General features: G+C 43.8%; 1 protein-coding gene across 1 annotated transcript in view; it reads left to right on the top strand.

The window, feature by feature from the left end:
- Nucleotides 1–17,136, top strand: part of LOC147677835 (polycystin-1-like protein 2) — a 434,899-nt gene extending 417,763 nt beyond the window's left edge. The window contains exons 12-14 of the mRNA XM_086945590.1: nt 13,167–13,366; nt 14,243–14,496; nt 17,089–17,136. Coding sequence (XP_086801716.1) covers nt 13,167–13,366; nt 14,243–14,496; nt 17,089–17,136 — 502 coding nt within the window. The remainder of the gene's footprint in view (nt 1–13,166; nt 13,367–14,242; nt 14,497–17,088) is intronic.
- Nucleotides 17,137–27,836: the final 10,700 nt, after the last annotated feature.

The following is a 27,836-nucleotide window of genomic DNA, read 5'->3' as shown; positions in this document are numbered from 1 at the left end:
TTATTAAATATTAAATAATAAATATATATTTACAATACTTTTTTATACATACACAAAAGCACAATACAAAAAATTAAACAATAATCCATAAATTTCTATACAATTTCGCCTTTTACAAATATTTATTACAATTTTTGAAATTTTATTTAAAATTCGAAATTTATTATTCTATAATTACAATATACTTTTTTAAAACACTACCCACCCTTATCCCCTATAAACTCTACATCCCGCTCCTAAAAAGAATATACATTTCTTTATTAAATATCTAAAAAGTAATATATATTTACAATACTTTTTACTACATACACAAAAGCACAAAAAAATTAAACAATAATCCATAAATTTCTATACAATTAAAGGTAATATATATTTACAATACTTTTTACTACATACACAAAAGCACAAAAAAATTAAACAATAATCCATAAATTTCTATACAATTTCGCCTTTTAAAAATATTTATTACAATTTTCGAAATTTTGAAATTTTAATTAAATTCGAAATTTAATATTCTTTAATTACACTATACTTTTTTAAAACACTACCCACCCTTATCCCCTATCCCCTATAAACTCTACATCCCGCTCCTAAAATTATTATACATTTATTTCTTAAATATTTAATAATAAATATATACTTTTTACTACATACACAAAAGAACAATACAAAAAAATAAACAATAATCCATACATTTCTGTACAATTTCGCCTTTTACAAATATTAATAACAATTTTCGAAATTTGGAATATTTGATTAAAATTCGAAATTTATTCTTCTATAATTACACTATACTTTTTTAAAACACTACCCACCCTTATCCCCTATAAACTCTACATCCCGCTCCTACACTCATAACTAAAATTATTTAAATTATATTTATAAATTACCTTATATATAGACAACATTTTACTATATCATTACTTAACATACTTTAAAACATCACTTTTAAATATCGATATTTTTGCCTATCGATATTTTAAGCTTTGATATTACATATTTCGATATTAATGTCTTCGATATTATTAACACACACATAAATCGATATTTTCAACGTCGATATTTTGGTTGTCGATATTTCTTACCATCGACTTTTAGGACTCGATAATATGGTACTTCGATATTATCAACTCGATATTTTGACTGTGTACCTATCACGAGATAGGTGACTCCTCCCCTGGACTACAGTGCGCATGGGCATCTTCTCCATCCTCAGATTGGTTTTTCGCCATTGTGGCAGAGATGGAGATAGTAAAGAAAGAGATGGCCATGCAAAAGATAATGCTGCAGCTGTGACAGGCACCGGGGAGGAGGGCAGGCGATATGAATGTCAGCAGCCCTACATGCCAAGAACAGATGCATACTGGTAAGTAGCATATTCCGTTCGAGGCATGTAGGCTGCTGAATTCATATCTGTGCATAGACTGTATAGCAGTATCTCCTCTAGCGGTGACCACCTGTGCCAGCTGCAGCAGTTTGAAAAAGAGTTTTGAGGATAGCTTGTCCTACAGCAGCTTGCTGCTTTGCTTGCACGTCTACACAGTAGTGTTTTGTGAAAGTGTATATGGCAGTCCATGTGGCTGCCTTACATATGTCTTCAAGAGGAATATTCCCTAGGAAAGCCATGGATGCCCCCATTTTTCTTTTAGAGTGTGCTCTTGGGGGGACGGTTAAAGTGCGTTTAGCCTTTTGATAGCATATCTGAATGCATTTAACTATCCATCTGGCTATTCCTGACTTTGATATTGGATTCCCTTTATGTTGTGGTGCAAAAGCAACAAATAGTTGCTTTGTTTTTCTAAATGATTTTGTTCTGTCCACATAGTAAAGTAGAGCTCTCTTTACATCTAGTGTGTGTAGAGCTCTCTCGGCTACTGACTGTGGATTTTGGAAGACAACTGGCAGTTCTATAGATTGATTAATATGGAAATTTGATACTATTTTTGGCATGAACTTTGGGTTCGTTCTAAGAACTACCCTGTTAGCATGTACTTGCATGAAAGGTTCTTGAATATTTAGTGCTTGTAATTCGCTAACTCGTCTGAGTGAGGTAATGGCAACCAAAAAAGCTACCTTCCACGTTAAGAATTGCAGTTCGCATGAGTGTAGAGGTTCGAAGGAAGGTCCCATAAGTCTGGTAAGTACTATATTTAGATTCCAGACTGGGGAAGGAGGGTGTCTTGGAGGGATCACCCTTTTAAGACCTTCCATAAAAGCCTTGATTGCCGGTTCTCTAAACCGTGAAAGGTGTTGCCTGTTTTGAGGGTATGCTGCTATAGCAGCTAGGTGTAGTCTTATTGAAGAGTATGCTAAGTTGCATCTTTGAAGATGCAGTAGGTAACATATAATGTTTTGTATGGAGGCATCTAATGGGTTGATTTGGTTATTGTTACAGTAAATAACAAATCTTTTCCATTTTGCTGCAAAGCATGCTCTCGTAGTTGGTCATCTAGCCTCTTTGATAATGTTCATGCAGTCAGGAGGCAAATTAAGGTATCTGAACTTTAAGACTTCAGGAGCCAGATCGCTAGGTTCATTTGATTGGGATCTAAGTCAGAAGAAGGGGTGCGAGGCGCAGCCTTTGATGAGGAACTACTGAAAGCTCCAGGAAGGTTGTGTGCCATGGCTGTCTCACCCATGTGGGAACAACTAGGATTAGCGTGAGTGACTGTTGCCGCAGTTTGCGTGCCACCAGCGGAATCAGCGGTACTGGGGGAAAAGCGTACGCAAATCTGCCTGACCAGTTCATCCATATCGCATTGCCCTGTGACAACGGATGTGGGAACCTGGCAGCAAAGTACTGGCATTTCGAGTTTTCTTTTGTGGCAAACAGGTCTATTTCTGGGTGACCCCACTTTTGGAAGAATGGTTGGAGAACTTTGGGGTGAATCTCCCATTCGTACAGTTGTTGGCTGTGCCTGCTGAGCAGGTCTGCTATTTGATTGACTTTCCCTGGAAGGTGTTCTGCTAGGAGAAAGATGTCTTTTGAAATTGCCCACTTCCATATGCTCTGTGCCAGGTGGGACAGCTGTGGAGAGTGTGTTCCTCCCGGTTTCTGGATGTAGTACATTGTGGTCATGTTGTCTGTCCAGATCAACACGGTCCTGCTGCACAAGTACGTTTGGAATGCTTTTAGGGCTAGGAATATCGCTAGCAACTCTAGTTGGTTGATATGGAGTTTCTTTTGTTTGTTGGTCCAGAGTCCTTGAACTGTGTAGTGAAGGAGGTGGGCTCCCCAGCCTGTCAGTGATGCGTCCGCTGTTAGTACCTTTTGAGGAACTGGCTCTTGGAACAGTCGCCCCGTGGAAAGGTTTTGTGGGTTCCACCACTGCAGAGAGTAGTGAGCGCGACTGTCCACCAACACTAGGTCTTTTAGTTGCCCTTGAGCCTGGTTCCATTGCCTTGCTAAGCATTCTTGTAATGGGCACATTTTAAGTCTGGCATTGGGGACTATGAATATGCAGGATGCCATCATGCCTATGAGCTGCATGAAGACTCGAGCTGGCAGAGAGTGTTATGGCTGAAATTTCTGAATGAGCATCTGCATGCTGTCTATCCTCGCTGTGTTTGGGTATGCCTTTGCCAGTGATGTATTTATTGTGGCTCCCAGATATTGTTGTATGTGGGAAGGCTGCAGATGCGATTTTGGGTAGTTTATTGAGAAACCTAGGCTGTGCAGCAGCTGAAGGGTTTCGGACATGTGTTCTGCACACTGTTGGTACGATTTTGCTTGTATTAGCCAGTCGTCCAGATACGGGAACACATGGATGTGTTGCCTCCTGAGGTGTGCTGCTATGGTCGCTAAGCATTTTGTAAACACTCTCGGAGCTGTGGTTACCCCGAAGGGGAGAACCTTGAACTGGTAGTGTTGACCTTCTATTGTGAACCTGAGATATTTTCTGTGAGCTGGATGGATGGGTATGTGACAATACGCATCCTTGAGGTCCAATGTTGCTAGGAAGTCTCCTTGCTGCAGTAATGGGAGCACTTGCTGTAGTGTGATCATGTGGAAGTGCTCTGACAAAATGTATTGATTTGGAGGTCTGAGGTCCAATATTGGTCTGAGGGAACTGTTCTTCTTCGGAATAAGGAAGTATAGGGAGTATACTCCTGTCCCTTGATGTTGGAAAGGGACTGGCTCTATGGCCCCCTTTTCCAGCATGCATTTCACCTCTTGTTGTAGCAGGGGGATGTGTTCTCTGGACATAGGACGGTGCCTGGGTGTTATGTTTGGTGGGGTAGAAGTGAGTTCCAGGCAATAACCATACTGGATCATTTGTCTGACCCACCTGTCCGTGGTAATTGCGTTCCAGACAGGTGGGAATTGTTGGAGTCTGCCTCCGACCGGTGTTAGGTGGTCTGGAGGTAGTGTGGTGAAGTCACTGTTTTGTTGCCGTGGAGGCTCTGGTGTTATTGCCTCCACGTCCCATTCCCTTATTATTGTTTCCTCTATAACCTCCTCTGTTGGAGTTTTTGGTAAAGGAACTTTGTGTGTTGCCTTTGGATGATGATGACGTCTGGGAAGTGTTTCCTCATGTAGCTGCCCTGTATGAGGAGCGTCGAAAGGAACTTCTATGTTGCTGAAACTGCAATGCTTCCATTGACTTTGCGGTTTCAGTGTCCTTTTTCATTTTATTTAAAATGGTGTCTACAGCAGGGTCAAAGAGGAAGTCTTGGTTAACTGGCTGATTAAGAATAGTGGACTGCACTTCGTTCTTAAAGCCCGAAATACGCAGCCATGCATGTCGCCTTCATAGAACACACGGTGTTAATAGACCTGGATGCGGTGTCTGCTGCATCAAGCACACATTTGATGGAGGCGTTTGTGATGAACTTTCCCTCCTGTATGAGGTCATCAGCTTGAGCATTAAAAGGCTCAGGTAAATGTTGCATTAAGCTTTCAAGCTGATCATAATGCGCCCTGTCGTAACGAGCTAGCAGGGCTTGTGTGTTGGCTATCCTCCATGAATTGGAGGCTTGTGCTGCTACCCTTTTACCTGAGGCTTCTAATATCTTTGATTCCTTATCAGGGGGAGGCGCTTCCCCCGTTGTCTGTGAGTTGGCCCTTTTGCGTGCATTAGCTACCACTAGTGAGTCTAATGGTAACTGCCCTCTGATGTAGGTAGGGTCTGTTGGGGCTGCCCTATACTTTTTTAGGTCTTGTGGCGTTGAACAGCGCGTAAGCGCTGTCTTGCCAGAGATCTATTGTCGCTGGGTCTGCTTCCCAGGAGACAGCACCTGGCTGCGCGCATCTCGCAAAGGCGATCGGCGCAGGCCACGCGTGCGCGAACGCGCTCGCTGTGGCTGTCTCCTGGGAAGCGCAAACATACACAGGCACACCTCCCCCTGCACGCATGCGCACACACATACACAAGCGCACCTACACGCACATACACGCACGGAGAGACTCCCCCCCCCACCCCTCTGCCGTCGCACACAGAGACACACGCACACATACAGGCATCCCCCCCTTCCCCGCTCACCGGCACTCCGGACTTGTGCAGCCTCCGTAGGGCTCTCCCTCGGGCATGGGAGCCCCGCGTCACCACTGCTCCTCCAGGCACTCCGTGGGCGCGGGCTTCACAAAACGGAAGTCCCGCCCCACGATAGGTTTCGTTTTGCGCGCGCACGTCTTGTTAGGAGTGGGCTTCGCGCACAAGACGGAAGTCCCGCCCCCACCATAGGTTTGGTTTTTAGGAGTGCGCGCGCCTGCAGGGGGAGTTTGCAGAGGGGCACGCGGCGCTAAGAAACAGGTTAACGGAGACTGCCGTCCCTCGCTGGACTTCCTGTGCTCGAGTGAAAGTAAGCTTGTGCTGTGCTCTTCCTAATATAAATCTTCATATCTGCCATCTTTAGGCCTCCTGTCCCTTCCTGCCAGAGTCCGACTCCTGCTCCCGCACACGAGTTTTACTGAACCACTTACTGTAGTACGGGCACAGCTTTAAATTGGCAGGACATTTACTTCTTTAAATTGAAAGGTATTGTAATTGCATTTAGTGCCCCACGCCGAGCACCTTCTGTGGAGATGATGTTTTTAGCATTCTGCTTCAGTGCACCCTGTATCGTGTGTCTGAGGGGAAAACTGCGTCGAGATGGGCTGATTTTTGAAAAGGCGTGCCATCTGATAGGCAGGTAGGGCTGGTGCACATTGCTTTGTGTCAATATAAATCTGCAACACCACATAAGTTTCATCAGAAACGTCTAGCCTTGGAGGCACCGGCCTGCCGATTACTTTGTTAATTTCTCTATTTCCTGAATATGTTGTCACTGTGTGTGCTAATCTCTATTTCTGTAAAGATGTCTTCAGGTTTGTGTCTCTGTTCTGCTATAGTCTGTCCTCTGCTGCTCCTCTGATTGTATTCCCTGTGTCCGACCTCTGGTGTGTCTCTATTCTGAGTGTCTACTCTCTGCCAGTCTGTATACCAAGATGTCCCTGTCTCTTCTTCGTCACTTTTACCATGTGTGTCCCATGTCGCATTGTGTTCTCTTCTGCACCATGGTATGATTTCCCTCTCTCTGACCCCTTCTGTCTCTGTGCGTCTATTGTAGGTCTCCTGGTGTAGCTGTACTTTTGGACGCCCCACACACACACAGCCACACATGCACAGCAACACACAGCACACACGCACAGCAACACACACACACACACCACCACAAACACAACACACACAACCACACACACACAACCACAACACACATAACCACACACACAACCACACACACACAACACAACATACAGCCACACACAGAACCACATCGTCAGTGCACACTTTCACCAACCACAGACATCATCAGTGCACGCTTTCGCCGGGCACAAATACCACCAGCGCACAATTTCACCAAGCACGCACACATACCACCAACCATCAATGCACACATTCATCAGACACACACCACCAGCCGCAAGTGCACGCTTTTACCACGCACACACACCACCAGCCGTCAGTGCACGCTTCCACCAGGCACACAGAACTTTACTAAGACTCAAGTTTAAACAGCTGACAAATTAATGGTGCCTTAGGCGATGTTCGCAAATAATCCTCGCAACATACTTAACTAGGGGTATATTTGCAAAGAGTTCATGCAGCGTAGCGCAGCAAGCGAAGATGCTGCACTGCCTTGGCACTGCGTCAGCCCCGTGCGTGAGGTGCATCATCACAGCTGTGTAAATAATAACAGCTGTGAGCCCGTGTGTGAGGTGCATCATCAGAGCTGTGTGAATAATAACAGCTGTGAGCCCGTGGCTGAGGTGCATCATCAGAGCTGTGTGAATAATAACTGCGTCAGCCCCGTGCGTGAGGTGCATCATCAGACCTGTGTGAATAATAACAGCTGTGAGCCCGTGCCTGAGATGCATCATCAGAGCTTTGTGAATAATAACTACGTCAGCCCCGTGCGTGAGGTGCATCATTAGAGCTATGTGAATAATAACAGCTGTGAGCCCGTGCATGAGGTGCATCATCAGAGCTTTGTGAATAATAACTGCGTCAGCCCCGTGCGTGAGGTGCATCATTAGAGCTGTGTGAATAATAGCAGCTGTGAGCCCGTGCCTAAGGTGCATCATCAGAGCTGTGTGAATAATGACAGCTGTGAGCCCGTGCTGGAGGTGCATCATCAGAGCTGTGTGAATAATTACAGCTGTGAGCCCGTGCATGAGGTGCATCATCAGAGCTTTGTGAATAATAACTGTGTCAGCCCCGTGGTGAGGTGCATCATTAGAGCTGTGTGAATAATAGCAGCTGTGAGCCCGTGCCTAAGGTGCATCATCAGAGCTGTGTGAATAATGACAGCTGTGAGCCCGTGCTGGAGGTGCATCATCAGAGCTGTGTGAATAATTACAGCTGTGAGCCCGTGCATGAGGTGCATCATCAGAGCTTTGTGAATAATAACTGTGTCAGCCCCGTGGTGAGGTGCATCATTAGAGCTGCGTGAATAATAACAGCTGTGAGCAACAGCATACTCTTGCACACACTCAAACTACTCACCAATTCAAAGTTTGCTAAAAATGTTATGCAACGCATTGTCATACACAATGCCAATAGCTCAAACTTTAATGCTGCGAGACCTATTGCATTGCAAATGCTTGTTTCAATCCCGGGATTGATTACCCGTGCCCTGGCTGTATCTTTAAAAATGTCAAGTGCGAGTTTTATCACTCCCTTCAGCATGGGAAGTGTTCTGACACTTTTTACTGATGTTGGGAAGGTGTCAAATAAGAAGTCTTCTTCGACAGGGTCATTGTGCATATCTACATTGTGGTATAGTGCTGCCCTGTCTATTAATTGGTTGAATACAATGGTGTCATCAGTGGGTGAAGGCTTAGTTGGATAGGAGGAGACATCAGGGATGGGATGGGTGTTGTAAGGGTCAGTTGGCTCCTCCCATGGCACATTTTGTGGCTCTGGATCCTGTGGATATTCATAATCAGCCTGAGAATCCTCCCCATTGTTACCCTCATCATCCCCATGTTGAGAAGGAGAGTAAGGAGCAAAAGGATTAGTAGGCATAATAGGATAGAAGGGAATGAAGGGTCTAGATGGAGAGGTCCCAAAGTCGTTCTTTTTTAATGGAATAGGGGAAAGAGAGTCAGTGTCTAGTGGCCTCTTTTTCCTGCGTAGGATTGTGACTTTACCAATCTTAGGATTAATGTATATTTTTGTCTGGTCGTCTGCTGGGTCAGGATGGAAGAGTTCTTCCTCCACTGTTCTTGGTGGTGACTCCTGTGGGTCGATACCACCTTCTGGCTCGACGATTCTCGGTGCCTTAGTGCTTTTCTTCGACTGGGGCCCTTTTTTAGGGTCAGGCGTGTTTTTGGGTCGACTGTGTCCTTTGGTTCGACACTTTTTTTGTGCTGGACAGGTTTCTTTGGTTGGCTGTCCTTTACCGAGTCAATGGTCTTTTTCGGATCGACTGGTGTTTTCGGAGCATTTGTCTTCGGGTCGATAGCCTTTTCTGGGCGGATTGTAGGCTTCGGGACGGCACTCTTTCCGTCTGCGACCTTCTTTGGTTCGGCGACCTTCTTTGGTTCGGCGACCTTTGGCGTAGCTTGCTTTTTTGTCTCTACGTCTCTTTTGGTGTCGGCGCCTTTTGGCTGCTTAGTGTCCTTTCTGGGTTCGACGACCTGTTTGGGGTCAACGCCATTCGGCTCGACGACCTTTTTTGGGTCGACTGTTTTCTTGGGGTGGACGCCTTTAGGCTACGCAGCCTTTTTCTGGTCAACGTTTTTATTCGGCTCAACGCTTTTGGGCTGTACGCTTTTGTTCGGGTCGACGGGTCTCGGGTCGGCAACCTTCTTAGGTTCTGGAACCTTCTTCGGAATGGTGATACTTGGCCCTGGGGTCTCTGAAGGCTTATGTTTCAGTTTCGAAGCTGAGCCGGATGGCGGGGCTGCCGAATGTTTCTTTTGATCTTGGCTAGGGCCTTTTTGGCGTTGCCTCGAACGGAGCCTTCAGTAACGGGGCAATTGGTGTCGGGGGCAGTGTACTCACGATTTGCCCCGGTGGGATCTCGTCATCGGAGTCCGAGTAGTCCTCGACGGTGACAATCTCTAGGTCAGAGTTTTGAACTTCTGGAAGTTCCTGCTCATCGTCAAAGATGTTGTCTGGTTCCCGTGCCTGTCGCTGCATCTCTTGCCTAGCGGCCTGTCGATTCCGTATGGTTTTCTTTGATCGAAACTGGGCGCAGGCCGGGCAGGTTTCTTCCTTATGGTCTGGAGAAAGGCACTTGTTGCATACTGAATGCTTGTCAGTATGCGGGAACTTGGAGTGGCATTGTGGGCACCTTTTAAACGGGCTCCTTTTCATCGACAGTAGGTCTACGTGGCGTTGAAAAGGCCCAATGGCCTGCATCTACGACCGGATCGGGATGGAAAGCTTATTCGAGTCAAGAGGTACCGAGCGAGAACAATACCGTCAAAGTCGGAGGCCTTTTGTCCTCTAGAAAAGTTTTGTTTCGATTCCGAAGTTGGAGTGTAGGAATAACATCCGAACCCAATGGCGGAAAAAAACAATCTGAGGATGGAGAAGATGCCCATGCACACTGTAGTCCAGGGGAGGAGTCTCGTGATACTTCGAAGACTCTTCCAGGACAACAAAGTGCAATCATCCGGACCCAACACTAGGCGGCGATCTATGCACAGATATGATTTCAGCAGCCCACATGCCTCGAACATACAGCATTCCATCAGGGTATATTTCTATAATGGGGGATTGATAACCGCACACCATTGCATTGCATTTAACATTACACAGGGCATCTCATACCTCACATGGCCTATACAGCAACCTTTACCAAGGGGTAGACATCCTTAAATTAGGGGGGCGAAAAGCGAAACATTTTGGGGGAAAAGGGCCAAGTCCAACACATGGTAATTGTAGAGAATTTTACAGCTATTTCAGCCCAAATTAAATAAAGTCTTTGGGTAGATGCCAAAAGACTAGGTGCTAGTAATGAGGGGTGGTTTGATACTGCTTGTACGAAGGCTTATTCAAGGCTTAAGCATGTCTTAAATGCTTCAAGCAAGGATCAGGACTTAATAAGGGAAGCTCGAAGGAATTATAAGAAGGTGCTAAAAATAAGGAAGGATGAAATGAAGAGAGAAGCATGGAATACTCTGCATGAGGCGTCCAAGAATGAAGATGATGTTGCTTTCTGGAAGGCGGTTAATGCCCCTTTCTTTAATGATATCCCCAAGGCAACTATGGAGATTGCTATTACGGAAGAAGAGTGGGTCTCACATTATGCCAAACTCTATAGCGATCAACCTCTATCTGACCATGAAAAGGAAGGGCCAGAATTCGACCAAGAGCTCTACCCCCCCTCCTAGCAACTGGAGATGGGCTTCACTTTGGAAGAAGTTAAACTAGCTATTAAAGCTAGTATGGGTGGTAAGGCTCCGGGCCCGGACGGAGTCTCTGTCGATCTGTTTAAAAACAATGTAGCTTTATGGGGACCATTACTCACCCAATTATTTAATGCATGTTGCTCAATAGGCCTATTAAAAACGTGGTATGAATCCATCATAGTCCCCATATTCCAAAATGGTGACAGAGCAAGCCCAGCTTGCTACTGCCCAATTTCACTCCTAGATTCCATTGGTAAGATAATTGGCGTGTAATCTTAGAGAGACTACAACTTAGTCAGACGAGCAATCAATCATTAGCGATCTCCAATATGGCTTTCGAAAAGGCCTTGGCACTGTTGACCAGAGGCTAAATCTTCATATTCTTTTAGACAAATACACGAAAGCGAAGGGAGGGAAGCTGTTTTTTAACTTTTGTTGACCTAACATCAACGTTTGATTGCGTTATACATGTAAAATTATGGGCTATTCTGGAAAGGCTGTAGGTCGACAGTCAAATAACCGCCTTTTTGAGGCAATTATACTCAGGGGCAAAGGCAAAGGTCCGGTTTGAAAAGGACGGGGACTTAACTAAGGGATTCCAGATTTCGAGAGGGGTGCGGCAAGGCTGTGTTCTTGCCCCTTTCCTGTTCAACCTATATATTAATGATCTTGAGAATACTCTGCTTAGGGAATGCAGGGGCCTGCCTATGGCAGCGGCACGATCTGTCCCTGCACTCCTATATGCAGATGACGCGGTCTTGATGGCCCGGACACCCATTTATATGCAAAGGGAGGTCCTTTTCACAATTCATGACAAATCTGGGCCTTACAATTAATTGCTCTAAAACTTTCTCAATGAACTGTGGCCTTGGGGCAAATAAAAAGAAAAAGTCAATTTGTATTGATTCAAAAGTTTTAGATTTTACTCCGACATTCTCCTAATTAGGGATACTGTTCGATCAGTCTGGCTCCTGGAGCAATGCAATAAAAACTAGAAGGCTCCTTTTTTGTAAGTCCTTAATGGCCTTGACAAATTTTAGCAGAAAGATGGGTAGGCGATCACCAGGAGAATTACTGTGCATTTACAGAGCTACATGTGTAGCAATCGCTACTTATGGGGCAGGCATCTGGGGGTATGCCAATGTCTCTACATTGCAGGTGGCAGAAAATATATTTTTTCCGGTATCTATTGGCAGTCCCGGACAGTGTTTCCACCCTAATTTGCCACACAGAACTCGGTGTTCCGTACTTGGAAGATGTAGTTAAGATTCAACCATTCTTATTTTGGCATAGAGTTTGGACCACCGAAGAGTGTTTTTAATTGTTTTATTCTAAAAGATGTGATGAGTATCGACAATGCGAACAAAATTAGATGGCTACACTATGTCAAAACGTTTTTGTCACAAATAGGCCACTTGGAATATTTTAACGATCCCTTATTAATGTTACAGGTTTCTAGAAAGGCACTTAAAAATCTTTGCATGACACATCTGAGTGACCTAAGAATAATTTATAAAATGACGAAACCCGCAGTGGTAGCACACCACCTTACCCTGGTTACTGGTAACATTCAACCTTACATCCTGCTACCTTTGAGGATTTTGAGAGGTTTTACTAACACGCCTCAGACTTAACATCCTGCATAGATCTTTAAGTTTTCCTGAGGTGAATGACTGGTCACGATCATCACAAATGTCCTTGTGATGATCTGTCGGCTCAATGGTCCATGCATGTTTTGTTTTTCTGCACATTTTACATGGTACCGAGGAAAAAATGGATTGCCCCTCTACTAGAAAGTATGGAAATAAGACGATGCTGCCCTGCATTCCTGGCAATTCCGAAACTGGATAATATTCTAACTGTTGCTTCTTTTACCGCCTTTCTAAAGACTGTTTTTAGATTTCGGAAATCAATTATGAATTATAATATGAATTTTACTATACATGTTTTTACCATGTGCACCATTATGGTTATTTTTTAAATATGACTTTTGATTGTGATATGACAACTGTACTTTTAAGGTTATTTTATATGCATAATAACCAAATAAAGTTACTTGAATTGAATTGAATTGAATTCAACACTAATCCTCTATGGGTCCCGGAGTAGCGTGCTACTCGCCGAAAAAAAGCGCTTTGACGCCTCTTCAGGGGTAGTAAGCGCTATATAAATGCAATTACAATACAATACAATAGAATACCTGATTAGATGTACGCATTCAGTGTGTCAGCAAACCCTTTCCTAATTTGTATGTTGAAGCACTTGCAATGATCCCATAGAAAGGAATGCGCACTGACTTTGAGCTTTCAATATTATCCTTCAGAAATATATTCATGAGCAAGACTAAGAAAGGTCTTCAGGATGAAAACATCTGGATCTCCATTATAAGCCATCCAACTCGGAGCTCTTTCACAAGAGTGCAGCGTGTCTCTTGCTGCATGTGCCTACTACTCTGCACCGTGGTGATCAACCTCATGTTCTGGGAACTTCCGCAGGCTTCATATCCAGTCATCATCAGTATTGGTAAGAATTCTGTGTGCACTGGGCACTTTCAATGTTAATTTTTTTAACCACTGACCTTGCTTTGTCGCCCATCCTAGTTATAGTACAACCTAACAGGCTTAATACAAAGATGATGTGGGCATCAAGCCAAAAAGGCAGCATAAGGCAGTTTGTTTGTCTCCCACATTCATCTTGTGCAATGCTCATCCTTCGCCAAGGTTTGTATGTGCTGGCTTATGTTTGCAAGGCTCAAGATTACATTTAGCATGGTAAACATAGTATTTGACTCCTCATGGCAAATTTGCATGCATCTCTATCTCATTTTTCTCTGGCCATCTCATTTCAGTATTCGTATTATTTCTCATTACATTCTAAACCCATCCTAATGGGCTGACATATGGGAGCACTTCAAATATTGTTGTCTGTTCTCAGCTCTTCTTTGAATTGATTCCATCTTGCAGACTGTTGGCAAGATAACAGCACAATCCTCAGCATAAGTATTGAGCTCTACCCTGTAAGCAGATGCATCTGTTCAGATGTCACTGCGTCCCATTAAAGGAGATGTTGTGCATTACTTCTGCTCCTTCTTATAACAGTCATTAATTGTGAGGTCACCCCACCTCATAATTAATGACTGGGACGAGGAAGCGTGGGACTAAGAGTAACAAAGATTACCGGGAAGTAATCAGGACTCCCTTTAGTACTGAAATGGGAGCACCATATAATTTTTTTTTCTCTTAGTCTTAGCCCATTATTGTCAACATCAGTGAGGTAGAAGTGAGTGTTTTTTTTGACAAGGGGTGTTCTTTTCTGATTTCACTCATCATTTGATTTCTTTTGTGCCACCATTTCCCTTCTTCTTCACTCAGATTCACTGTATGTTTTTTTTTCTTTTAGGCAGTTTCACTCTTACCTGGAAGGACATCATGATTGGGTTTGAAAGTGCTCTTTTGATGTTTCCAGTCAATATCCTTATAATTTACATCTTCCGCAACACTAACCTGAAACCTACAAAATCCCAACAAAAATCTGGGCGCAATCAGAAAAAAAACAAATTCTTCTGGAAGAAGTTGGGCAACACCAACTTAAAAGAGCCATATTGCAGACCAAGCCAGATTACCTCCGCTGTCAATTTGAGCATAATTATACAGGTAAGCACTGAACTGTTAGGTCTTTATCTTTATTAAACACATTAGTATGTATGTGTTACCTTTTGATTGTGAATAAGGAACACAAATAATAACATAAAAGAAGGGAACTTCGAGGACCATAAAAATTGGTTAACGGCCTGACTAATTTGACAACAAAGATCTCCCATGGACTTAAGGGACAAACCATAAACCCAATTGAGCAGCAAATGCTAATTGTACTACAGACAAAAATAAACACTACCTATATCTACTAGAGAGAAAATTTACCGACCTGACCAAAGGAGACAAGATATGACATGAAGGCAGGGATAATGCAAATTCTACATCTATCAATCAATCAATCAATCAATCAATGACATTTATAGAGCACGCTACATACCCGTAGGGTCTCAAGGACGCTCATATGGACAGCAACGATAATTACCTCTGCACAACCGGCGTATACAATCAGACTGTTTAGGGTGTATACCTTCAGACTTGTTGAAGCGACTGCTATTGTACAAATGCCTTGGGAAGGCCCCAGGCTTGCATACCAGTATGGGGCGAAACACTGTCTTACTTCCTGATGACTGCCTGTCCTATAATGTGAAAAATGAAGGAATAAATCAATCCTTTCCACCACCAAATCTCTGACAATCGGTGCTTGTCCTTTAATGTATATGATCAATTTGTTTAAATTTGCTTTTGTACTCAAAAAAGAAAATGTTACTTACCCAGTAGACATCTGTTTGTGGATTTTAGTGCTGTAGATTCCCATGCTGTGCATACTCCTGTCACCTAGTGTTGGGCCCAGATGTGTTCAGGTAGTTTTTCTTTAAAGAACTCTTTCGAGTCACGAGGTACGGTGAATCCACCTCCTCTTGCTGATATTGTGCATGGGCATCGACTCCATTGTTAGATTATTTTCCCCATTAGACTGGTGAGGATAGAATGTGAAGCGAAGCGATGTATAGAGAGATGTCCATGCAAAAAGGAAAGTAATACAGAAAGGGCTAAAAACTGCAACGGCCACAGGTGTCTGGGGAGGATGGTGGGCGCTTGTGAATCTACAGCACTACATGCCACAAACAGATGTCTACTGGTTAAGTAACAGTTTCCGTTCGAGGCTTGTGTGGCTGTAGATACACTTGCTGTGCATAGACTGTAAAGCAGTCCTCCAAAAGTGGTGGCTAACCTGTGGGTGTTGCAGTAGTATCGAAAAGTGTCCGGAGTACTGCCTGGCCAGTGTTGGCGGGCTAGGACATCCACACAATTGTGTTTTGTAAAGGTGTGTGGAGTGGACCAGGTAGCTGGTTTTCATATGTCAGCTAATGGAACCTTCCCCAGGAAGGCCATGGTGGCTCCTTTTCTGTGAGTCAAGTGGCACTGTGGGGGACAGGTAAGGTTCTCTTGGCTTTTCCATAGCAGGTTTGGATGCATTTGACTATCCACCTGACAATGCCTGCTTTGGAGATGGCCTTCATTTTGTGGGGTTAGAGAAAGCAACAAACAGTTGCTGACTCTTTTTGAAGGGTTTTATCCCTTCTATATAATACATAAGGGCGCATTTGATGTCTAGAGTGTGAAGGGTCCTTTTCTGCTACTGAGGCTGGTTGAGGACGAATACAGGGAGTTACTCCAGAACTTTCATAGATTTACATGCTTGAATCATTTCCCGTCGTCATAATGGGAGTCCCCGGTATATTAAAATAGTAGTAGTAGTAGTACACTGATAGGTGTTGGCCTAGTTTATTAACCTATTGTAGTCATTATTAAAAAAAGAAACTAAAGTTTTGTCTTAACCAGTCATCATCAATCACCCTCTAGAACACTCCTGAAAGAAGCTAAGTGCCTCTGATTTTCTACTGCACATTGTGCTAGGGAGTCCTCTGGTTTTCACATCTAAGAAGATTTCTGGACTTCCTTCAGGGAAGTGACTTTAATTGTTTTATATTCTCAAACAAATATATATTTTACTATTTATATCTGTTGTTTGGCCACCATATCTGACTGAGCTATGTTAAACAAGGCAAAAAAGTCTCTCTTTAGAGAGTGTGCCACCTGTTTAAAGAAGAGGCTATATGTGGAAGACCTTCATAAAGAGTGGAACTATTGTTTAAATCCATCTCATAAGGCATCGGACTGCAGAATGTGTTGCACCTTTTTAAACAAGACTTTCAGAGACTGTGAAGGATGGCTTCTCATTTGGCTCCAGAAGATGCAAACCAGGTCTGATCCTGTGTTAGACTCAGAGAGTAAACAGTCTACCGCCTAAATAATTTCCCTCAAAAGGGAAAGAGAGTCCTCTCACTCAGATAAGGAACCCCATGCTAAATGCGCTAAAAAGTCCTTCCAGGATTGTTCCACAGAGAACATGAATGCGTCTCACAGGAGAGAACAGCCTTCAAAACTGTATCGGAGCCCAAAACTCCACCTCCAGGGCAAACAAATTGACATTCTAAAAACCTTTTTCAGAGCCGTTGTCAAGCTCTCTGCCATATAGGAAGGTTTTGTCAGCTCCCTCGTTGATGAGGGGATGCACTTTTAGGGACATCAACATTTTTCTCCATGGCCCTTTCATTGTCGATGACATCTCTATCCTTGTCCACTCAGGACCCGATTTCATCGACCATCCGTCTGGCATCGTCGACGAAGATTTAGTCATTGTCTTTGAAAATACGGCCACCGACGGAGAAGTTACCATCTAAAGAGCCATCATCATCATCGTCAGCTGAGAATTCATAGTCTTCAAAGAGGCCGCCATTGACGAAAACATCGTCGCCGACCAAGACACCGTCGTCGCTGACCAAGACACCCTCGTCGCCAACAACAAAGACACCGTCATCGACGACGAAGACACCGTCGTCGAAGATGTCGGCGATGGCGAAGACACAAACGTTGTCAATGAAGAAAAAACTATCACCGGAGGTGAGCACGTCGTTGTCGAGCCCACCTTTATTGATGGCGATGCAGCTGTCAACGGCAAGCATCTTGTCACCAAAATCACTGTTGGTTGCCAAATCACCATGGCCAAATGCTACTTCTGTACCAATGGACACAGAGATTACCCCAGAACACAATTCCTCTAGTAATATTACACCTTTTCTGCCCCTGCATCTTCTGGAGGAGGGTGATTCCAAAGATGAGGGCCCATTTGGGGATGCGTATAGTCCATCAGATTTACATGTTAAGTACCAAGATGATGACGAGGAGGATGAACAAGACTACTATGATGAGACCTACTATGCCCAACCTGAGACGGGGCATCAGCAGTATAAGCAGGCGATAGTCACAATGCCATCTGCCTAACTCTAAGATCCTCAATTTATGTTGGAAGATTTCAGCCGATTCCCACCTTCAGTGCCTATGGCTGAATCTCCAACTCCAGTGGGGTCACCACTGCAACGCTGTCCCCCTACCAGACTGTCAGTCCCAAAAACTCCACAGTCAATTCCTCTCCAAGAAGCAATTTTTTGGGGGACGAAGCGTGGGAAGCGGGAGAACTTCGTGACATAGGCACGGAGTGGGATAATTACTGCATATCTTTGCCGGCTTCACCAACACCTCCTCCAGTTGACTCTCTGCCAGAGGACATTGCAGGGTTCCATAATCGTTTATGATTTCCAGCAAAAAGATTGCCCTACCAATGCCCTCAAAACAGTCTGACTGTTTCCTTTATGACTTTAATGAACCATTTCGTAGTTCTGTAAGGGCTCTACCAAATTTTGGTTTAATCTGGGAAGAAGGTATTAGAATTATGAAGACTCCAGCTTCTATACCGGCGGTGCTTCCACGTCTTGACAAGAAATACAAGGCTACGGATAATGTACCGGCGGGTCTCACAGGTCACCCAAAACCGGACTCCGTGGTCATGCAAGCTGCCCAGCATCTCTTGAAAAATCCGGCAGCACCTCTTTTGGCTCCTCCTGAAAAGAATGGCAGGTGTCTAGATTCCATCAGCAATTGGTTTTCGCAATGTCCGCATTGACAGTGAGATCCACCTTTGAGCGGTTACGAGGGATTACCGCCCGCCCCATTGCCTGGAAACCAATACCTTACAACACCACAATACCCTGCGGTCACACGGTTGTGCGCCTATCCTAATCTGGAATACCTTAAACCCTCCCAGCAGATCAATTGACAGTGAGAGCGGCAAATTCTCTGGTGATTTTAGGGCGTTATGATCGCCAGATGTGGTCAGACAAAGCCCCATACCTGGACCAACTACCAGAGGACCCTCAGATTTCGTGGTCATGCAAGCTGCCCAGCGTCGCTTGAAAAATCTGGCAGCACCTCTTTTGGCTCCTCCTGATAAGGATGTCTGGTGTCTAGATTCCATCATTAATCGGTTTTCGGAAATTTCGGCATGGACAGTAAGAGTGGTGAATTCTCTGGTGATCTTAGGGCATTATGATCACCCGATGTGGTCAGACAAAGCCTGATACCTCGACCAACTGCCAGAGGACGCTAAAGAGGAGGCAAAAAAGATCTTACATTAGGGAGAAAGAGCGTCCAATGAAATTATAGATTCTGCCATGGATGTCACCATCACAGGTTTTAGGCATGTAGCAGGGGCGGCTGTTCTCAGAAGACGAGAATGGCTCAAAGCCACCTTATTTCGAAAGGAGGTTCAGAATAAGATCTTAGACCTTCCATATGACAAAGAAGATCTTTTGGGAAGTCAAGTGGAGGAAGCCCTTAAAACAATCAAGGCGGATGCGGATCCCTCCAAGTCTTTGGGGGCACTGCAGTTCCAAAAAACTCCTTTTCGATGAATCTGAGGAAAGGGGGTGCCTTCCTATAGGAGGAGTGGGGGTGTGTGGGGGGGGGGGGAGGTGGTTCAGCAATGCCGATACCCGGCATATTCATCGAATAATTAGCCTCACGGTTCCCAATTTCAACAGAGACACCCTCCTCCGACATCCTATGTCCGGGCAAATAGTGGAAAATAAGCATGGACAGGCAAGGATGTTTGTAGTCGACAATGATATGGTACAGGCTCTGGCTCCTACTCCTCCACCACATTCTCCTCAAATTCTCCCATCAAAACCTCTTACCTTGCAGGCAAGATTTCCAACCACCTTCACCAATGGAAAACCATTAGCAAAGACCGCTGGGTTCTACGCGTTGTGCAAATCAGACATACACTGAAGTTTATCTAAAAACCACTGGCAACACCACCACAACCCTTCCACCAAAAGCATCTAAAATTTCTTTAAGAGGAGGTCAAAGCCATGCTCCTCAAAGGGGTGATCGAGAGGGTCCCAGTCTCTCACACAGGGAAAGGTTTCTGCTCCTGTATCTTCTTAATCAGAAAGAAGCTAAGGCAGTGTCGACCAATTTTAGACCTCAGATGCCTTAACATCTACCTGAAAAAACAATCATTGCAGATGATCAGGTTGCAGGAGGTTCTGAATCACTTAAACCAGTGCGATTTCAAGACCTTCTTAGACCTCCAATCCGCTTATTTACACATAACCATTCACCCTAGGCACAGAAAATATCTGAGATTTTTGGTTGCCGGACTCTACTTCCATTTCAAAGAATTTTTACAAAGTGCCTTGCTCCGGTTGCATTATTACAAATCAGCAGCACGAGCATCCACAAAGGCCCGCACAATTCTCTTCCAGCGATTGGGTCTCACTCTCAATCTACAAAAATCCAGCTAGAGCCCATAGCAAACAATTGTCTTTCTGGGAGTCAAGTTAGACACAGTTTGGTTAAAGGCTTAACCTGTGGAGGAACGCCAACACCGGCTTCTCATGCTCACAAAATCCATCAGAAGAAAAAAGCTTTTTTCGGTCCGACTGTATAAGTCTCTCTTGGGAATTATGTAATTGTGCATGCCACTGATCCCATTCTGTCACCTCAAAATGCGACCTATGCAGTAGGGCTGGATTCCACGCATGATAAAAGCCTTGGAATGGTGGGCAGACACTTCGTGATTACCACAGATGTGTCCCTGGAGGGATGGGGAGCTTATCTCCAAGAGCTTCAATTGAGTGGCAAGTGGCATCGGACTCAAAGTCAATCCCATTTAAATGTATTGGAACTAAAAGCAGTACATCTAGCCCTCCAAGCTTTTCTTCCCAGGATACAGCTTTTGTCAGTGCTCATCCATACGGACAATATCGCAACGATGCACTATATAAGCAAACAGGGCGGCACAAGATCTCGCCAGCTTTCCAGGGAGGCACAAAATTTGTGAGAATGAGCTATATAATTCACAAAATCTGCCTATGAGAAGAACATGTTCCGGGAACACAAAATACGATTGCAGACACACTCAGCAGGCTCCCGACATCGTGCCATAAGTGGGAACTACACCAGTAAACCGTGCAGAACATCGTCCTACGCTGGGGCTCACCAGAATTGGACCTATTTGCAACTCCTAAGAACCGCAAATGCCAGTACTATGCAAGTTGGCATCCCCAACAGGGGTCTGTGGGGGATGCCTTTTCAATTGCATGGTCCGGCATCTTTGCTTGCGCTTTTCCTCCCATTCCTTTTCTCCCAAGAGTCCTGAGGAAGATGAAGATCGAACCATGCAAGTTGATTCTCATTGCTCCTGCATGGCCACGTCAACACTAGTACACAGAACTGCTTCTCTTATCCCATGTCCAGCATTTCTAACTTTCAGTGTTTCCCAGTCTTCTAACGGTGAACATGGGGAAGATCCTACATCCGGATCCCAGGCTCCTCCACTTATTGGTGTGGCTGCTGAGTTTAATGAGTTTTAGCACTTGAACATCTTTGTTTAATGTCGAGATATCTTAGCCAGAGCGGAGAGTACCAACAAGACACACTGTCTCAAATGGAAATATTTCTGCATCTGGTGCCATCAAGGAGGTATACATCCGCTGTCTTCTTCTCCAGAACAGATCTTACCATACCTTTTACAGCTGGCGAAATCAGGCTTAGCGCACAGCTCGATAAAGGTTCACTTAGCAGTGATTTCCCGTAATAGAAGATCACTTTCTTCTCCAAATGTGTGGTCTTCTAGAGTAATAAAAGAGTTCCTCAAAGGACTGCTTCATGTTTTTCCTCCGTAAAGGCCTCCACCTCCGGCCTGGCAGCTGAACACTGCTCTTTCCTAATTGATGAAGCTTTCGTTTGAACCAATTCACAAAGCAGAGCTCAAGCTTCTGTCATGGAAGTTGGTGTTACATTTTGCCCTGACGTCAGCCAGGCGGGTCAGCGAAATTCAGGCTTTTGTTATATAGGAACCTTTTTTGCAATTCTAAACTGACAGAATTCTACTCCGCACAAATCCAAAATTCATACCCAAGGTTCCATCTGATTTCCACCTCAATGAGCCTGTAGTACTAAAGACTTTCTTCCCAAATTCATCGACAACTCCTGAAAGGGCTCTTCCCTCATTAGATGTCAGGCATTGCCTAAAGTTTTATCTGCAAAAGACACAAGCTTTTCGCAAGACTTCTCAACTATTTGTCGCATACAGCTCTCCAAGAAAAGGATTCCCGCTCTCCAAGCAGAGTATCTCTAGATGGATCTCAAGTGCAATACAATATTGCCATCACAAAGAAGGCAGACCACTGTCTTCTAGAGTTCAAGCCCACTCCACGAGGGCTGTGTCTACATCTACAGCTTTATTTGCGGAAGTGTCACTTCTGGATATTTGCCGTACAAAAACATGGAAGAATAGACACATATTTACTAGGCACTACTGCTTGGATTCAGCAGTTCTAAACGACACGGCGGTGGGCCAAGTAGTTCTCCGGCATCTGTTTCAGAGCCACCCCTATCTACTTCCCTACCTCCATTGCTGTATCACATTTCTGGGGTGTAAACCATTTACTCTGCTTAACGCTGATAGGACTTTATTCCTTAATTGTTATTAATACATTATGGTTGTCTCCTTCTTAGTGATTACTTGCAGGTTTTATCGATGCATATTTCTGTTGAGCTGTTCATGGCTATGGTAAATGTGATACTCAACTGCTTGCTATTCTGATTCAAGCATGTGAATGTATGAAAGTTCCAATACTGGAGTAAGAAATAAGTTAACTACCTGTAACTGTAATTCTCCAGTATTGGAAGCTTTCATAGATTCACATGCGACCCCACCCTCCTCCCTGGGGAAAGCTCACCTTCATCTATCTCAGCATATTAACTTTAGCACCAGTGCTCGAAAATCTCAGGTACTGAGCTTCTCTCAGGAGTGTTCAAGAGGGTGATTCGTGCTAATTGGTTAAGGCAAAATTGTGGTGTCTTTTTTAATAATGACTATGATAGGTTAAAAACCAAGAGGCCTAGGCCTTTTCAAGTCCATACCTATCAGTATACTACTACTACTATTATTTTAAAGTACAGGGGACTACCAACATGATGACGGTGAATGATTCAAGCATGTCATCTGAATCTATGAAAGTTTCCAATATTGGAGAACTACTGTTACAGATAAGTAACTTATTTCTTCTAGGGTTTGGTTTAGGTGGAACTGAGAAACCACTTTAGGAAGAAATGTAGGGTTAGTACAAAGGACAACCCTATCCCTGTGTACTCGGAGGAAGGTTCTTCTACAGTTGGTGTCTGGAGCTCACTAACCCGCTGAACAGAAGTGATGGCAATACAAAATGCCACATTCTAGGAGAGGAACTGAAGGGGACAAAAGTGGAGAACCTCGAATCGAGGACCCATAAGTCTTGTGAGTAGCAGATTGATGTTCCATGACAGAGATGGTGGAGTCAGAGGAGAGATTACCCCTTTGAGGCCTTCAATGAAAGCTTTGATAACTGGTATTTTTAAAAGGGATATATGTTTCCTATTCTGTAGGTAAGTGGCCACAACTGCTAGATGGAGTAAATGGAAGCGAACACTAGGCTGCAAGTTTATAGATGCAACAGGTAGTAGACAATGTCCTGTACTGTAGCTGTGAGTGGATTAATATGTTTCGAGTGACAGTAGTGGGCAAATACTTTCCATTTTGCCACATAGCACGGGTAGTGGGTCTATGTTCTTCTTTCAGGATTGCCATGCGTTCTGGAAGTAGCTTGAGGTACCGGAATTACAAGATTTCAGGTACCAGATTGCTAGTTTGAGCGTCTTGGGGTCTGGGTGCCGTATTTCTTCATGATTCTGCCTAAGATGGTCTGGCCTGTTAGGGAGCCTCTTGTGAAGAACCACTGAGAGTTCCAGAAGTGTTGTGAACCACGGTTGGTGGGTGAGCATGGGGCACCTAGAATGAGGTTGAGGGTTGTCTGCCACAGCTTTCAAACAACAAACTAAAGCAGTGGGAGAGGCGAAAAAGCGTAGACAAATATCCCTACTAGTTAATCTTTAGTGCATTGCCTTTTGACAGTGGTTGTGGCAACCTGGAAGTGTAGTTTGAGCACTTTGCATTTTCTGCGGTTGCGAACATGTCGATTTGAGGAAAACCCCATCGCTCGAAGTACTAGTAAAGGATTTGCGGGTGGAGTTTCCCCTCATGGACTTGTTATCGCATCCAGCTGCGGAGGTCAGCAAAGCCATTGTCCACCCTGGCAGGTACTCTGCCAGTTGGTGGATTCTGAGTCAGAGGTGCACTGTGTTACTTGAGAGAGCTGTGGAGAACGAGTCCCTCCAACATGTTTTTGGAGATATAACATCGCTGTGGTGTTGTCTGCCCGGACAAGAACGACTTTGTCCATGAGTTGGAGAAGAAAAGTTTTCAATGCTAGGTGAAAGTATAGGATTTCTAAGTAATTGAATGGTCAGATTTGTTCAGATGTGCTCCCCTCCTAGAGAAGGAGGTGTCCATTGGGATTTTCTCCTGTGGAACTGGGCCGAGAAAAGGCCAACACTGCAACAGAATTTTGGTATTCCACCACTAAGTAGAGTGACAAGTGCTGTGGCTGTCCAACACTAGATTTTCCCAGTGACACGTGTAGTCTTGTGTGAAGCACTATTGCAGTACAGCATGCCATCATGCCTAGAAGGTGCATGATGGTCCTGCCCGTGACTTGGCTATATGGTTTGAAGTATGGAAGGAGTTTCTGAAAAGACTGTATTCGTACGAGTTGCGGTAGGCCAGTCCATGTTCTGAGTTTAAGATTGCTCCTCAGTATGACTTAGTTTGTTGGGGTTAGAGGTGGAATTTTGTGACTCTGATGGTAAACCTCAACTCATGTAGGAAGTTTATGGTGGTTTGAGTGGCTTCGATAGATAGTTGGCGAGTGGCACTATTGATGAGCCAGTCGTCCAGATAAAAATAGACCTAACTGCCCTGCCAACGCTGGTGTGCAATTACTACTGCAAGACACTTTGCGAATATTCAGGGAGCTGTAGTGATCCTGAAATTGAGTACCTGGAACAGATAGTGTTTCCTGCTGACTACAAACCTGAGGCAGCGCAGGTGCACTGGGGCTATTGGTATGTGAAAGTAGGCACCCTGCAGGTCATGGGGCTCATGCAATTGCCCTGCTGTAGAAGAGGTATGACATCCTGAAGATGTGACCATATGAAAATGTCCTGAGAGGATGTATTTGTTGACTGGTCTGAGGTCCAGAACGGGCCTGAGGGACCCATAGTTTTTGGGACTCAGGAAATAAAGTGAGTACGCCCCTGAGCCTTGATGGTGAGGAGGCACTGGCACGATGGTGCCTTTGTAAAGGAGCAAATGTACTTTTTCTTTGAGTAGTTTTATGTGCTCCGAGGAGAGCGTGTGTCTACGGGACAGTATAGTAGGTGATGTGGAAGTCAGCTCCAGGCAGTAACCATGCTTCAAGATGTCAATGGGCAAGAGCCCTTGTAGACGCCCCCCAACAGGTGTTGTGTGATAGGGGGTAGGAGGAGTAATTCATAGCTTGGTGGTTGTGGCAGGGGCTGCCTTTAGAGAGAGACCCTTGCCTTTTCTTCTAGAATTAACCCCTCTGGAGAAACCTCTACCTGAGACTGAAGCTGCCTGCGGACAGGGGTAACCATGGTGGTTTCAGGCAACGCTTGTTTTGAGCCACCACTGTAGGAGGTACAGGGAAATGAACCTCGAAAGGTGGACGTCTGAAGGGACGTCTGAAGGAAAAAAGATGTTTGTTCCAGCACCCCCGTGGTATGGCATTGTGAATGCAGGAAACCCAATATCACAAAATAAGCCACTGTGTACATGTTTTGTCTTTAGAAATGCATAATGTTATATGCTGGACATGCTACTAGTCTTTCAGTTCAGCTTTCTGTGTCAGACATATTTCAATATTCAATGCTTCATGCCACATGGGATGCAATATGTTTTTGAATTGTTATCGGCGTGCTTACAAACGTGTGACATGTACACTGTGGCTTATTTTGTGATATTGAGTTTCCTGCGTTCACAACAGTGTCCTTGCCAATTCTTGGCTGATATTTACTTTTCTTTTGCATAACATATGTTTTTGATATTTATCTTTTATTATGATGCAATGTCCTATGCATGTAGGTGGTATTATGTAAACAGTGTGTTTTCTCCTACATCCTGACCCAGGCGACATGGTGCTTTGTTTGTATTTTCTCACTTTCCATAAATCGCTGTGGTTTGTTTTTAAAGCTGGTTGGGCACTATTGAAAAAATGGCTGTGACAAAAACCTCCTTAGGTCGAAACGCGTTGCCGCAATGAAATCACTTGACTTGGAAACTTTGTGTGCGGTTCTGTGCTTCCTTTCATGGAGGATGGTGTGCCCTTTTGATTATTTACACGGATCCGTATCTGTGACACCGCACCAGCCAGGTGGATGTGACCGGCGCTTTACAGACTACTTGCTCTTTAAGATATATATATATATATATATATATATATATATATATATATATATATATATATATATATATATATATATATTAATATATATATATGAAGAGACCTCCGATCCCTCACACGTTCGTCCTCTCACGACACTGCACAGGAAGCAGACACAGACCAAAGAGTATAAGGATGCCTTTTTCTTTATTCAGCTGTCGCCATAACGTTTCGGCCGTAGCCTTGATCATATATTTTTTTGCACCAAATGATCCCTCCGATCCAGCGCGCTCAAAATCAGTGCGAGCAGTGCAGACAATGAATTAAGATCTGCATTATGTATTTTCACCATACAAAAGATTACTCGCACTCCAGGAAATCAATTAAAGGCTTATTCAATCCAGTGTTTAACAGCCAACACCATCAAGTCCTCTCACAAACCTCCTGGTGTGTGTGTGTGTGTGTGTGTGTGTGTGTGTATATATATATATATATATATATATATATATATATATATATATATACGAACAAAATCTTCAAATCAGCAAACTCCTGCAATGAAGATACGGACCCAAGGCTGCAGTAAGGGAGATTTATTTCAACCTCTCAGGCGACGCGTTTCGAGCAACTAGTGCTCTTGATCACACACCATACACCTGGTCAGCAAACATTTTTATACACTTTTTTTGCTACGTGATGCTCCACCTTCTTTGTGAATCACATGGTGCATAAACATAGATGAAATACTCATCGATGCTTTTAGTGAGTGCACACCAAAAATTAAATAAAACTTGAAAGGCACTGAACACAATATAACTGCATGAATGCATAAACCATTACTATTTCATGTTCCACTCCAGATTTTTAAAGTCATGACAAATAACATTGTTAGAGCAATACTCCAACAAAAATTTGAAAGAAAGTATAAACACGTAGAAAAATATATATATGTCTATACAAATTTCCTATATACACTAATTTACATATAATTAATCTATATACATCATTATTTACAACTTTCAAATTTCATGACTTGGTATCACAGTACCTAGTAATGCATATACTGGATTTCAGAATGCATATATGAGAATTTTAATCCCTATTGGGATATATCAAACGTGCTCCAAGTGCCCATGATATTAAAACAAACCCTAAGTGATTACTGAAATGAAAATTATAACGTCATAATATTAGAACAGTGAAAGCAAAAAAACCTTATTGTTGATAACAAAAATAACCCATCAACAATATATACATAGTGTTTGGAAGAGAGTCTAACAATTACGAAGCTTAGTACCAGCTTTCATAGTCTTATAAGATGAAATTTCTCAACTGTTTCACCCAAGATGCAACTTGATGCAGTTAAAATTTTCTGTATTGGTACGTATTCTTTAATTCTGAAAGACCTTGAAAAAAATAAGATATAAAAAAACCACATAAATGTTTGTTCTATATCTGCTTAAGAAGTAGCCTGTAATACACACAAAGTGAGCAAAAATCATGTGAATTATTATAACAAATGATGTAAATCTTCTGTTGTATTCAGTCCGTTGGGATATTTACTGTCCAGCTCAACTATGTATTCTGTTTCTTTCTTCCTCAATAATCTTTCTCTGTCACCACCTCGATTGAGGGGAGCCACCACATCTATGA

Source organism: Lissotriton vulgaris, chromosome 12 (assembly GCF_964263255.1).
Source record: "Lissotriton vulgaris chromosome 12, aLisVul1.2, whole genome shotgun sequence".
In the NCBI taxonomy this organism is placed as follows: domain Eukaryota; kingdom Metazoa; phylum Chordata; class Amphibia; order Caudata; family Salamandridae; genus Lissotriton; species Lissotriton vulgaris.
Note: the sequence above shows the minus strand (reverse complement) of the source record. Positions and strands in the feature narration are given on the sequence as shown.